Genomic DNA, 14,177 nt, shown 5'->3' with positions numbered 1-14,177 from the left:
GCAGATGTCTGCCTTTCATCACAGACATAAGATTATTTTATGGACTGCTTTCACTTTTCTAAGCTATTCTTTTTTTATTGCAGGCAGGGCATTTTAATAATATTTAAATGTTAGTAGCTCCATTATTTTTCTGCGAAGTTTTGAGCTATACTCTAAGTCCAATATGGAGTGCTTCCAATGCTCCCATTGCCATATTTTTTTCGCTTAGATACATAGTTTATAGTTCCCATATTGCAAGAACCAAACTTTGATAATTTTGTCAAAAAATATAATTATATATTGTTAAAATGTCAGGTTTCTGTGATGTAAAAAAATGAGACAATAATAAATAATTTCAGAACTTTTTTTACTTTTAATGTGACCTATAAACTGTATATAAAGTATATATATAAAGTATATAAGGTCTATAAACTCAATTGAAAAACAAACTGAAATCTTTTAGGGGTGGAGTAAAACTAAAAAACTAAAATCATGTGTTTGCATAACTAGGGATGTATCTGTGCTCAGAATTAAGCAATCACATTCAAACTCATGTTAAATAGGAGTTAGTACACACCTGCCACCATTTAACCACTTCTGCCCTGGAAGAATTTACCCCCTTACTGCCCGGGCCATTTTTTGCGATACGGCACTGCGTCGCTTTAACTGAAAATTGTGTAGTCGTGCGACGTTGTACCCAAACAAAACTGACGTCCCTTTTTCCCCAGAAATAGAGATTCCTTTTGGTGGTATTTGATCACCTCTGCGGTTTTTATTTTTTGTGCTATAATCAAAAAGAGCAAAGATTTTGAAACAAAAACACAATATTTTTTACTTTTTGCTATAATAAATATCCCAATTTAAAAAAATAAAAAATAAAAACTCAGTTTAAGCCAATATGTATTCTTCTATATATTTTTGGTTAAAAAAAATCTCAGCAGGCGTATATTGATTGGTTTGCGCAAAAGTTATAGCACCTACAAAATAGGTTATTGATTTATGGCATTTTTATTTAAAAAAGTTTTACTAGTAATGACGGCGATCTGCGATTTTCATTGTGACTGCGACATTGACAGATCGGACACTTTTGACACTTTTTTTAAACCATTGACATTTATACAGTGATCAGAGGTATAAATGTGCACTGATTACTGTGTAAATGTCACTGGCAGGGAAGGGGTTCACATTAAGGGGTTAATTGTGTCCCCTCACTGTGTGTTCTAACTGTGGGGGGATGGGATTAACTGGGGGAGGAGACCGGTCGGTGTTCCTATATACTAGGAACACACCATCTGTCTACTCTCCCCTGACAGGAGGTGGATCTGTGTGTTTTCACACACAGATCTCCATTTCTGCTCTGTCACGAGCAATCGCGGGTGCCCGGTGAGCGTCGTGGCTGCCGGGCACGCACATTGGCTCCTTAGCTATGTGGCAGATCCCCTATACTGGCATTAAGCTGAGTACTTCATATGACACCTGCCCAGGATGGGAGAGACCAATTTGACTATAGCCGTGACGCAAAGTGGTTAAAGTGCCTCTGATTAACCCCAAATAAAGTTTCACTATCCTAGTAGGTCTTTTCTGACATTTTCTTAGTCGCATCCTACAGCAAAAGCCATGGTCCACAGAGCTTCCAACCCATCAGAGGGATCTTAAAAGTTATCAGTCAGGAGAAGGGTACACAAGAATTTCTAAGGCATTAGATATACCATGGAACACAGTGAAGACAGTTATCATCAAGTGGAGAAAATATGATAACAGTGACATTACCAAGAGCTGGACGTCCCTCCAAAATTGATGAAAAGATAAGCAGAAAACTTGTCAGGGAGGCTGCCAAGAGGCCTACAGCAACATTAAAGTAGCTGCAGGAATATATAGCAAGTACTGGCTGTGTAGTACATGTGACAACAATCTCCCACATTCTTCATATGTCTGGGTTATGGGGTAGAGTGGCAAGAAGTAAGCCTTTTCTAACGAAGAAAAACATTCAAGCCTGTCTAAATTTTGCAAAAACACATCTGAAGTTTCACAAAAGCATGTGGGAAAATGTGTTCTGGTCTGATGAAACCAAGGTTTAACTTTTTGGGCATAATTCCCATCACGTATTCCCTAACGCAGGTGGTCAGACACTATAGCTGGCTACTGTGTTCCTCGCCTATAGAAGCCCCCTTTCCCATAAGGCTAGCAGGCCTACTGGTACTCGGTTGCCCCCCGGACTTATACACAATGTTATAGTGCCTGGCCATCACACCAGGGCAGATACGAACCGAGCAAAGCAAATAGATATTTGCGGTTTGCAGACAGATAACGTGGTTCTATGACATTCCAGGTAAAAGGCAAGCTGAGTTCAAGGAATAGTCCAATAATTCAGTTCAAAGTCATACACAGGGAAATTCAAACTAGAAAAGCAGGGCAGATAGACAGGGAGCTTGATCGGGAACAACACATGTATCACTCTCTATCACAAGCACCCAAAAGAGGTTTGAGACGGCTTATAACAGGCTTGTTTTCCACCCAGAGGCTGATCACAGTAATCAGTCTGCAGGTGGACAGACAGACAAGTGCCATAGCCAAAACCCCAGATTCTGGCATGAGGGACAGGAACACTAAGTGATCCTGACAATATGTTTGGTGCAAAAACAACACTGCACATCACCAAAAATACACCTTACCCACAGTGAAGCATGGTGGTGACAGCATCATGCTTTAGGGTTTTTTTCTTCAGCTGTAACAGGGGAATTAGTCAAGGTAGAGGGAATTATGAACAGTTCCACAAAACAGTCATTATCGGCACAAAAACCTTCAGGCTTCTGCTAGGAAGCTGAACATGAAGAGGAACTTCATCTTACAGCATGACAACTACCCAAAGCATACATCCAAATCAACAAAAGAATGGCTTCACCAGAAGAAGATTTGGAATGGCCCAACCAGAACCCAGACATAAATCCGATTGAAAGTCTGTGGGGTGATCTGAAGAGGGCTGTGCACAGGAGATGCCCTTGCAATCTGACAGATTTGGAGTGATTTAGCAAAGAAGAGTGGCAAATATTGCCAAGTCAAGATGTGCCATGCTGATAGATTCATATACAAAAAGACTGAGTGCTGTAATAAAATCAAAAGATGCTTCAACAACAAAGTATTAGTCTAAGACCCCATACACACTATTAGATTATCTGCAAATTTTTGTCTTCAGATTTATCAAAACCATATAATATGAGGTCAAACCTTGAGAGTTTCAATTTGTATGCAATCAGGCAGGTCCTTGCACTACATGGTTTTGGTAAATCTGAAGACAAAAATCTGCAGAAAATGTAATAGTGTGTATGGGGGTCTAAGGGGGTGCACACTTATGCAACCCTATTATTTTACTTTTTTATTTTTACTTCCCTCCACCTAAAAGATTTCAGTTTTTTGTTCAACTTTTTTGCAGTTTATAGGTCACGTTAAAGTTGCAAAAAGTTCTGAAATTATTTATTTTTGTGCCTTTTTTTTACATCAAAGAAACCTGACATTTTAACAGGGGTGTGTCAACTTTTTATATCCACTGTGTATATGCAGCACACATATATGCATATATACTTGCAGCACCTAATTTGCCAAGTGGGATTTATAATCTTTAATTTATGATTTCCTAAGTATTTAAAACTGTGCAAAGTATTTTTCTTGCATATGATCAGATGATGGATGTCAGCAGAGCTTTACTTTATTATGGAGAAAATTCTCTTGCAGAGGGCAACTGCACTTACATAGTGAACAGTCTATTTGCGTTTAGTAAATAAAACTACTGCTTCCTGAGTTGAAGTTGGTACAAGTATGAAATACTGACAAAATCTGAGCATAGCTCATGAGTATTTCACCCCCCCAGATTTCAGTTGTGCCCCCCGCCTTCCCTTCCCTCCTCCACCTCGGACACTGTGCCCAGCCGCTGAGTCCATCCCTGCACTGCACTCAGCCAGGGCTGCAGATATCACATGTGCATAGGAAGGGCGATCAGGCGGCAGGGGGGCAATTACAGATTCAATACTCTGTGTGGCTCTATCTGTAGCAGATGAAAGCTGGTTTCTCCTTCTTTCCCTCTTGCCAGTTTTCACCTGCTGCAAAAAGAGCCACATAGAGGGGGAGGGGGTGGTAAATATAATATATTAGAAGGCCCCTTCCTTTCCTCAATACATAAAGTGAGTGATCAGTACCAATCACTCACTGTGTTCATTCATAACTGATGCATAGTAAACTATGTTTGCTATGCCACCACATTTAAATGAACAGGAGTTTCTGTACAGAGTACTTTCTGTCTATTCACTGTCCAGTGTAGCTGAGGCTACAGAGCAAGGGATTGATTCATTTATGCCCTTAGTCCCTTTCTCTGTCTCAAAAGTGAGACATTAGGGGTTTGTCTGGCCCTTAATATTTCACCAAAGCCCCCCCCCCCCCCAAAAAAAATATTAAAAAATGAAATCATAAAAAAGTTAACAATAATAAAAAAGTAGTAAAAAAATTAAGGACAAATTCACATGGTCCTAATTTGACAGGTGTACAGGTGTGGCCCTGAATGCACAGCGTCTGTTTTAAAGACCGTACACTTGCTATGTTTGTATAGCTGATGCCTCCCCATAGCATAACATAGTCTGCCTACACACAGCTTCAGCCACAAAAAAAAACACTGATTCACACTGTACACACCATAACCCAATGTGAATGAGCCCCAACACTTCATTATCACACAAAATTGTATTCATTAACCCAGTATAGTTTTATATTTTAGATTTAGCCGGACTCTGTAAATCATGTTGTGTTTGTGTCTGCTAATAGTGATGTTAGTGTTTTTTTAGCAAAATTATTGTTTTGATGTTTTAGAGGAGGCCTTGTCAGGTAGCTGACCCCGGTCCCCCGCCTTGTTGACCCCTATCCTCGACTCTGCTGCCTCCTGCCCTCTGACCTGCTGGCCCTTTTACACTGCCCTACAAACTAATAGCCTCTGTACACTGGTAAAGTTGATCCAGAGAAAATCTGATTGTCTCTTGGTGGTCAGGAAGGATTATTTTTCCCTTGGTATAGCAAATTGGCTCATGCTTTGCTCGGGTTTTTCACCTTCCGCTGGATCAACTGTGGGTATAGGATTGGGTATATGGGATTGTTTGATATTATTTTTTATTTATTTTTATGGTTGAACTAGATGGACTTGTGTCTTTTTTCAATCCAACTAACTATGTAACTGCCAAAAAACTGCTAACCTTATCCTCTGCCCTTCTGAAACCTTGTACGCTGCCCTGCGCACCTCCCACACCTCTGCCTCCCTGACATTTTTTATGGCACCAGTACATCAGACAGGCTAGATCTGGCCCAGTTCAGAAAGTACTTTAGCTATTAAATTAGAATGACAGGGAACTAGCATTTTTAAGAAAAAAAGATCAAAAGTGTCAATCTCCATTGTTATCACTGCACAAGTTTCCTTTAATGTGGCCTACAAAAGCCAAAACACGAAGTAAAACATTTTTTGTTTTGCAGTAGGGGAAGGGCTAGAGCCTGTAGGTTTTTTTTATTGATGTTGCTTCCCTACTGGGAAAATTTTCCTTAACATATGGCCAGGAAAATTCCTCCAGTGGCTACAGAGACAAAACTACATTTTCAGTAGAGGGGGCAAATGCTTTTATTGTTATCTGTGTCTTTCAACACCCCCCCCCCCCCTTCTCTTCTCATTTGGTGACACAGGGACAGAAAGTTAGGGGAAATCTTCCCAATGGGGTCACAGGGAAAAAATAAGAAATGGCGACAAATTTATACTCATTCCTATTCTATTCAAAACACATTTGGCTAGAGTTAGGCATTTACCGTTTTGCAATATGCTGTATCTCCGCATGAGACAAGTTTATCATCATTTATGGCAATTACAATTTTACTGAAGGTTTTTTAAAAAGTTATCCCTGCAACTAAGAAAAAGCTTTCTAGTGTGTTTGCCTCAAACCATTTTGTAATTTTGTACATTTCTGAAAGCAATGTAATGACTCTGTATAGCTATAGATTATTTCTGAATTGCAAATTTCACAAAATTAACAGATTCCATTTTAGTAGTGCATTTTGTTTTTACTGAATTCTTTAGCTAGAGTGTCTAGAGGATGGTAAATCGTGGCTAGTTAAAGGCCCCTATAGATAGATGGCTATGGAATTTTCCTTGTAAAGTTTTTCCTTTTAAAGCTGAGAGGTAAACTAAATGAATAGATTGTGATCTAACAAAGTGTGCCGCATGAAGGGGATAATAACAGTTCAATGTAAAATTCTCTATTATGCATTCATCTCTTCTGCAGGTATCCAATAAAAACTCCCAGGCCTGGTTGCTATGGGGACAGAAATAACCTGCCAGGTGTTAGGACGTATGGAGAAAGGGATCCAGAAGAAACCTATGATGTATATTGTTACACCAAAGAACCACAAGGTAGATTTTGATCTCTGGGGACAAATGTGCTCAATTAAGGGAGATAAAGATCATTAGTTAGCACAATAATACTCACCTTAACCAGTGGAAAAAAAAATGTGAGGACTCAAAAGAACAATCACACAAATGAAAATAACAATTGTGATGAGAAACAACACAAGCATTATAGTTTAGTAATTTGATCATATTATAATGTTCAGCTTTTGTTGCCTGATAGCAAGATCAGCAATCATTAAACATCTTCACCATCCTTGTATAATTTATCATGAAGTCTTGAGATTTCGTCTTGGCATACTTTCATCATATGAATAGCGCAATCACTTTTATTGACTTTGCATCCCCTTTTAGAACCTATCATTATCATTACTGCCAGATGTTCCAACCGAGATTTGGCTTTGGAAAGCTGCACTGAAACAAATTCATTTTACATACTATCTCCATCTAGTAATTTGTAACTTTTTTTTTTTTAATTCAACACCCAGGAGATGTTTATTATGTTTCCGAACGAAACAATCTGGAAGGTGCCAGAAACTCTTGTCTACGTGATGAGGCAACATTGGCCACAGTGGGGCAACTGTATGCAGCATGGAGAAAGGGTTTAGACCAGTGTGATCCAGGCTGGCTGGCAGACAACAGTGTCCGTTACCCTATTCGGAACCCAAGAAAAAACTGTGGAGGGGAAGAACCAGGAGTTCGGACTTTATATCAATTTCCAAACCGAACAGGTTTCCCTAGTCCCATGAAGAGGTTTGGAGCATACTGCTACAAAGGTAATATTTGTAAAATATAGTCATCTGTAATAGTAATGTCATTTGCCAATCACATATTATGTGATTTTAATACAGAAAATGTGCACTCCGAAAATATGACAGCTGCCAATTGTCATATATAAAGTAAGCAAATTCTTTGTCTTTAAAAACAATGTTTACAATTAAACTTTAAATCCAGTGGGGCTCCCAATACATGCAGGGTATACTATTAAACTATTAAGCAATTCCCCTTCTGCCCCTTCCTCCCCTTCTTCATTCCTCACTCCATGGCCTATCTTTGCTGCAGCCCATTAAGTTTCTTTTTGACAATGTAACTTTTAATATTCTCATTAAATACAATAAATATCTTTATTGTATTTTCCATAATTATTTCTCCGTCTTGGCTTATGTTTATTATACATACTAAGGCAAATCAATTTCTTATCCTAGCCCCTCCTCTCTTAAAAAATATTTGAATTTACCTAATATCTAAAATAATTTAGAGTGCATTGTGTCTAGGGCATAGACTGACTCTACAATTGATTTTTTTCATATTTTATAGATTTACAAAATAACTGTTGTCATCAAATCACAAAAGCAGATCACAATGACATAAAACATTCTCAGAATGTACTAAAGCCTTAAAACACACATTAAAAGCCTATGTAACGCCACCCCTGAAGGAGCCGCTTGGTGACTTTGGTTTCTCTGATCTCCGCCTCAACTCCAAGAATGACTACAGCCCCTCTGACACACCTGGTTAAATAAAATTACTGCAAACACATTAAGGACACGTGTGGTAAATACAGTTGTCCTGGCTGTGGATTATCACCAAAAATACACACACACCTGGTAGTGATAAACAACTTAAATATATTAGCATTTTTTCAAGTATATGAAAATGTAAAACACTGTTAAACCTTGCTACAAATAACTAATACATTAGGAAAGACAACTTTCAATATTTACCAACTGCAGGTATAGAAAGGGCAGTAATCTATATGCCCTTAACAGAGGGGCTGAGAGGGATGAGAGAAGACTTATCAACTTCTCAGCTCCTTCTGGGCTGCAAACACCTTTGAGAGAAAAACACAGAGCAAAAAAAAAGGGTTACACAAGTACAGTAAGCACAGTTCTGTAATGTTGCAGGTCCTGAGATGAAAAATACTAGTGGCTTCTGCTATCAAACAGTGGGGCCCTTGTTTTAAGAGAAGGTTTAAACAAGCTTGCATGGAGCAGCAATCCTCTAAAATGTTCCATTAGGTAGAGATATAAAAGGGCGAACTACTAAAGATGGCAGCTCCAAATAAGCATTCCGTGACACTTAAAAGGAAAGATGGTGTCAAGAAGGATGTTGGGTTTACACCCGCTCACCAGTCCTCTGTGCGATGACACAACAATAGTACCAGGTGCTGGTTTAAGCTCCTGATGCTACTAGCAATGTTGTAAGGCACTGCATCTCTTGCTGATGGCCGATCGATATGACTAGTAGCAAAACTCGCAAAGTGAACAGGCAGGGGCTGACCCAATACCCAGATGGGTATCTCAATCCCTGAAAGGGAAATTGCTGAGCTGAGTGGTGCTGGGCTGCTGAGTAGGGTCCCTGGACTAAATAGTAGTGGACCATGTGGCTGTCTCTGCTCCTGGCTCTCCTCAGGCGTCATCACTCCTCCATCTCCAGGCAAGACTCTCCTGGCAGTCTCTGGAAAAGCTTGGCTTTCTCCCCCTCTGATGCTGCCAGAGTCTCTCTCTTTCAGTCTCCTCAGTCTCAGTGGTTTTCCTCACACCTGTCACCTCACCACACTCTCTCCCTTTCTCTCTCTCCTCAGACTGCTCTCCCTATTCTCCTCACAGACTCTTTTTTTCCATACTTTAGGATATCCTTCCTCGTCTGTTGGGGCACACAGTCCCTGGTATCAGCATGTGTCTCTCTCCTCTCTCTGGCACCTCAGTTCCTTCCCCTCACACACTCCTCCTCTCCTTACTGTTAAGTGTCACTGTGTCCCAGCAAAGGACTTTTTGAGCCTTGGTATCGCCCTCTGATTTAAGTAATCTCCTCTCTCTTAAGCACTCTCTCTCTCTCTTTTTCCTCAGTACTTCCCTCTTTTCTGTCCCCTCAGCACTTCCTGAAACTCCCCTGTTTCCCAGTGTTCTCTGTCTCAGTTTTCTGGAAGGACCAGCCAACATCTCTCAGTCTCCATCTTGTGGCCAAAAGGAGAAATTGCATTACAACATGCCTGCTACACCTACATCAACACATAGGCCAATTTGTATTCATACAACAACCACATATCAATGTTATCTGAGAAAGTAGAGTTGCCATCACTCCCAACCCTCAGTCTCTCTAAACCTCTGGGCCCTTCTGCAGACCCTGGAGCACGTTCAACCTCTGTATATATAAATCTCAAGAAAAAAAGCAGGTGCACGCCAGTGATGTCACTTCCCGATAACACGGTATTGATCCAGTCCAGCAAACACTCATGTTCCTGCCTGAAGATCCCCCCCCCCCCCCCCCCGATTGCATCAATACATGTTTTATCTGAAAGTGATGGCATTGACGTGCAGCTTTGCCGTGTTATTATTAGTAAACTGTTTTTTTTTCTTTCATCTTAACCACTTGAGACCCACGCTATAGCCGAATGACGGCTACAGCGCGGACCTCCTTTGCCGGGACTACGTCTATTGACGTCGTCCCGCGCACGAGCGGCCTGCGTGCCCCCTGAGGGGCATGCGCGGCGCGCTCTGTGATCGGTGAGTCTAAGAGACTCGCCTGATCACTGATCCGATCACTGATCAGCCAATGACAGCTGATCATGTGATACAACGGACCCGGTAATCGGCTATTATTCCTCCTGACAGCGCGAGGAGGCCGTGATCGGGACATCAGTCCCGATCATGGCCAGCCCTGCCAGTGCCCACCTGCCCCCTGCCAGTGCCACCTCATTAAAAAATAAGTGCCCCCGTCAGTGCCACCCAGCAGTGCCCACAGTGCCACCCAGCAGTGCCCACAGTGCCACCCAGCAGTGCCCACAATCTGCCTCAACAACGGTGCTGCACCCCAGTGCCACATATCCGTGCCCATCAGTGTCATCTACCAGTGCCCATCAGTGCCCATCAGTGCCGCCCATCAGTGCCCAGCAGTGCCACCTATCAGTGCCCATCAGTCCCATCTATCAGTGGTACCTATCAGTGCCCCTTAGTGCCACCCATCCGTGCCACGCATCCGTGCCATCTTATCTGTGCCCATCTTTGCCCATCAGTGCCGCCTTATCTGTGCCCATCAGTACTGCCTTATCTGTGCCTATCAGTGCCACCTTATCTGTGCCTATTAGTGCTGCCTTAACTATGCCTATCAGTGCCCACCAGTGCAGCCTATCAGTGCCTCCTCATCAGCGCACTTCAATGAAGGAGAAAAATGACCTGTTTGCAAATATTTATAACAAACTATTAAACATGATTTTTTTTTTTTTTGCATCTTTTTTTGTTTGTTTAGCAAAAAATAAAACTCCCAGCTGTAATTAAATACCAACAAAAGAAAGCTCTATTTGTGGGAAAAAAATGATAAAAATTTAATTTGGGTACAGTGTTGTATGCCCGCGCAATTGTCATTCAAAGTGCATCAGCGCTGAAAGCTGAAAATTGGTCTGGGCAGGGGGGGGGGGGGGGGGGGTTAAGTGCCCAGTAAGCAAGTGGTTAAAAAATCATGAAGATTGAAATACAAAACAGAACTTTATCTAAGAAAATCACAACAAGAATGGGGACCATGACGCCAAGCAATAAAAATAATATTGCTGCTTTATAAATCCTCTGTGCACTGTTGTCTGAAGTAGTCTCAGTTTCAGCATAATTAGCTAGATTTGTAATATATTTTCAGTCTCCGCTAGGAGGCAAATAATGGCAAAAGACAGTAATGTGATGTTAGGTTATTTCTATGCATACAATGCACAACAATAAATCCAAAACTGGTGTCATTTCCAGTACAGAGCAGAATCATTTAGGTTCTTTGACAGCCTTGTATACATTTTGAAATTTTCAGACATTAAGTAACATACCAGGATACATTTTATTAAAAGACGAATGGGATTTCTTGAACCCTTTCATGTGTAATGACCACAAAAAAACAGTTCATCGGGGGACATGGCTATCTAATTTAGGTGCATATAAGCCCTCCTGTTTCTGGCATTCCCTCCCTTGCACTGGGAATGCAAAAGATTGATGTCTGTCTACATCAGTGTTTCTTAACGCCAGTCCTCAATGTGCCCCAACAGGTCATGTTTTCAGGCATTCCATTATTTTGCAGGGAAATCCTGAAAACATGACCTGTTGGGGCGCCTTGAGGACTGGAGTTGGGAACCACTGGTCTACATTATGCATTAATACTTTGGTAGGAGATACTGTTTTTTTTTTCCTAGTGACCCTGCACTGATGAAGGGCATGTAGGCTAGTAATCTTAACGGCAGAAGGCCAACTTCTCTGTTGCAAAAAATGCTTCCTTGTCATGGGAATACACAATATGCATAGGTTGGTATTATAAGAGACAAATTAACGTGACTTTCTCAAGATCAAAACATTTCAGCACTGTGAACAGCTCCAGCCAGTCGACTATTCCAAAACAGTATTGTGATGTCAGGTTCTTACTATGCATACAATGCACAACAGAAAATCCAAAATTGGTGTCATTTGCAGTACAAAGTATAATCCTCTCGGCTCTTTGATAACATCTTATACATTTTGAAATATTAAGACATTTGATAACACCGGATACGAGGATACACTTTCTAAGGACTAATGGGGTTTCTTTAACCCTTTCACATGTAAGGACCACACAAACCAATCCACCAGGGAGACATGGCCCCCTACTTTAGGTGCATATAAGCTCTTCTGTTTCTGGCATTCCCTCCATTGCACTGGTAATGCAAGAGATTGATGTCTGTATGCATCGTGCATTCAAACTTTGGCAGCAAATATTTTTGTTTTCTGGCGACCCTTCACTGATGAAGGGCATGTAGGCTAGTAATCGGAATGACATAAGGTCAACTTTCTTATTGCAAGATAATTCTCCCATCTGATGGGAATAAATGATGTGCATAGGCTGGTATTAAAGGAGGAACAGATGACCACATTTTATAAAGGATTTAAAAACAAATTAAAATGTGACTTTCTCAGGATCGAAACATTTTAGCATTACGAACAGCTCTGGCCAGCACATTCGATAAATGAGAGTAAACATTACTAAAGGAGTGGAGAAACTTTACCCAATAATTTAAGTGAATATTTACATTCATTATTAAAAATGATAATAGGAATAACTTATTGTATATGTGAGTATTCAAAGTAAATAGGAATTTGCTTTTCTTGTGCTTGGATAACTAAAGTTCATTTGTCACCCAAAAAGACAAAATGTATGTGCCGCTCAGATAGAGAGGTAAAAGTCCAACTAGACTGCTGCAGTGAGTGCAAGCAGGGACAGGGAGCTCGTCCTAGCTCAAAGCTGCAACAATGTTAAAGGAAAAGATTCATAAGCTGCACATCATGAAGCAGACTCATGTGCCTGAAGTGAGATGAATGGCAGCCTCAGCCTGAAGTCCAGCTAGTCCACGTCCCAACACATTTCACTCCACCCCTTGGAGCTTAATCATGGCTATGATTCCTATCCAAAGCGCGGAGTGAAACACGTTGGAGGTGTGGCCTGGCTGAAGTCTGAACTGAGGCTGCCATTTATATCACTTCATGCACATAAGTCTGCTTCATGATGTGCAGCTTATGAATATTTTCCTCTAACATTGTTGCAGCTTTGAGCTAGGATGAGCTCCCTGTCCCTGCCTGCACTCACAGCAGCAGTCTAGTTAGAATCTTTTCTTTTGACATTGCTAAAGTTAATCTGTCTTTCAATTTGTTGAATGAAGATTCTCAATCACTTTGGTAAATCAGCCACAGTTAATTAACATCTCATTATGATCAACGTTATATTGACAGTGTCCAACAAAGTGCAGATAAATCTAAGTGTCCAACAAACATAAATCCAAGTGTCCAACAAACATAAATCCAAGTGTCCAACAAAGTCCAAATAAAAGGGTTGCCCAATTATTAAAAAAAAAAGCTTGAATGGTACAATTATCATCTATTTGCACTGAAGCTGCATTCACACTTCAGCATTTTGAATCATGGGCAGATTTGCCACGCATCTGCCCACGATTTGAAAGCATCGATGTGTGAATGACAAATCGCGGTATTCACATTTGAGATGTTAATGACACCTTAAATTATGGGACGGGTCTGCCGCGATTGTTGCGTGATAAATCGTGCTGAATCATGTCATCTAAAAAAAGTTTAGGAGCTACTTTTGGGCGACATGCTTCCCGCAATGCGTATTGCTGGGATTGTAGTATGATTTATCACGCAACAATCGCGGCAGACCCACACCGCGATATGAGGGGTCATTCAAATGAATGCCATCTCAAATTCGAGTCCCACGATTTGTCATTCACACATCGTGATTTCAAATCGCGGGCAGATTCGTGGCAAATCTGCCCACGACTCAGAGTGCTGAAGTGTGAATGCAGCCTTAAGGACAAGCACTGTCAATGGTGTGTGAATGTTATTCATTCACTTAAATAAGTCAGCAAATATGCTTTAGAAATATAGTAAATGTTACCTATCAAAAATCCAGCAAAACCCTATGGTTAATCAATTACATTTACAGTACTGACTTTTTAAAATGTTTTGAGAGAAGCACTTTTCTTACTTATTTTTAGATATCATAATTTGGCAACAATAAATGTTTTTAGTTTTTATTAATAAGGTAGGGAAAGATTAAAACCCATTTAAATTTTTATTGTTCTGTTGATACTATGACAAAAAAGTGAGGGGAGATATATTTAATGGAGTCTTGGATATCAGTAAAATCCTTCCCACAAACAAAGTATGTACAAGCCACTGTAACATGTCTACTGGCATGATATTTGCATAGTAAATATTGTCTTACAATGATTACCTCTTTTCCTAGTATAAGTCTATGC

General features: G+C 40.6%; 1 protein-coding gene across 2 annotated transcripts in view; it reads left to right on the top strand.

The window, feature by feature from the left end:
* Positions 1 to 14,177, top strand: part of NCAN (neurocan) — a 375,601-nt gene that overhangs the window by 218,315 nt on the left and 143,109 nt on the right. For both annotated transcript variants that reach the window (XM_077475452.1, XM_077475453.1), the window contains exons 5-6: positions 6,282 to 6,409; positions 6,892 to 7,179. In XM_077475452.1, coding sequence (XP_077331578.1) covers positions 6,282 to 6,409; positions 6,892 to 7,179 — 416 coding nt within the window. The remainder of the gene's footprint in view (positions 1 to 6,281; positions 6,410 to 6,891; positions 7,180 to 14,177) is intronic.

This window comes from Lithobates pipiens, unplaced genomic scaffold, assembly GCF_037356315.1.
Source record: "Lithobates pipiens isolate NorthernLeopardFrog02 unplaced genomic scaffold, aLitPip1_a1.2 Scaffold_13, whole genome shotgun sequence".
Taxonomy (NCBI): Eukaryota; Metazoa; Chordata; class Amphibia; order Anura; family Ranidae; genus Lithobates; species Lithobates pipiens.
This window is presented reverse-complemented; position numbering and strand designations above follow the sequence as displayed.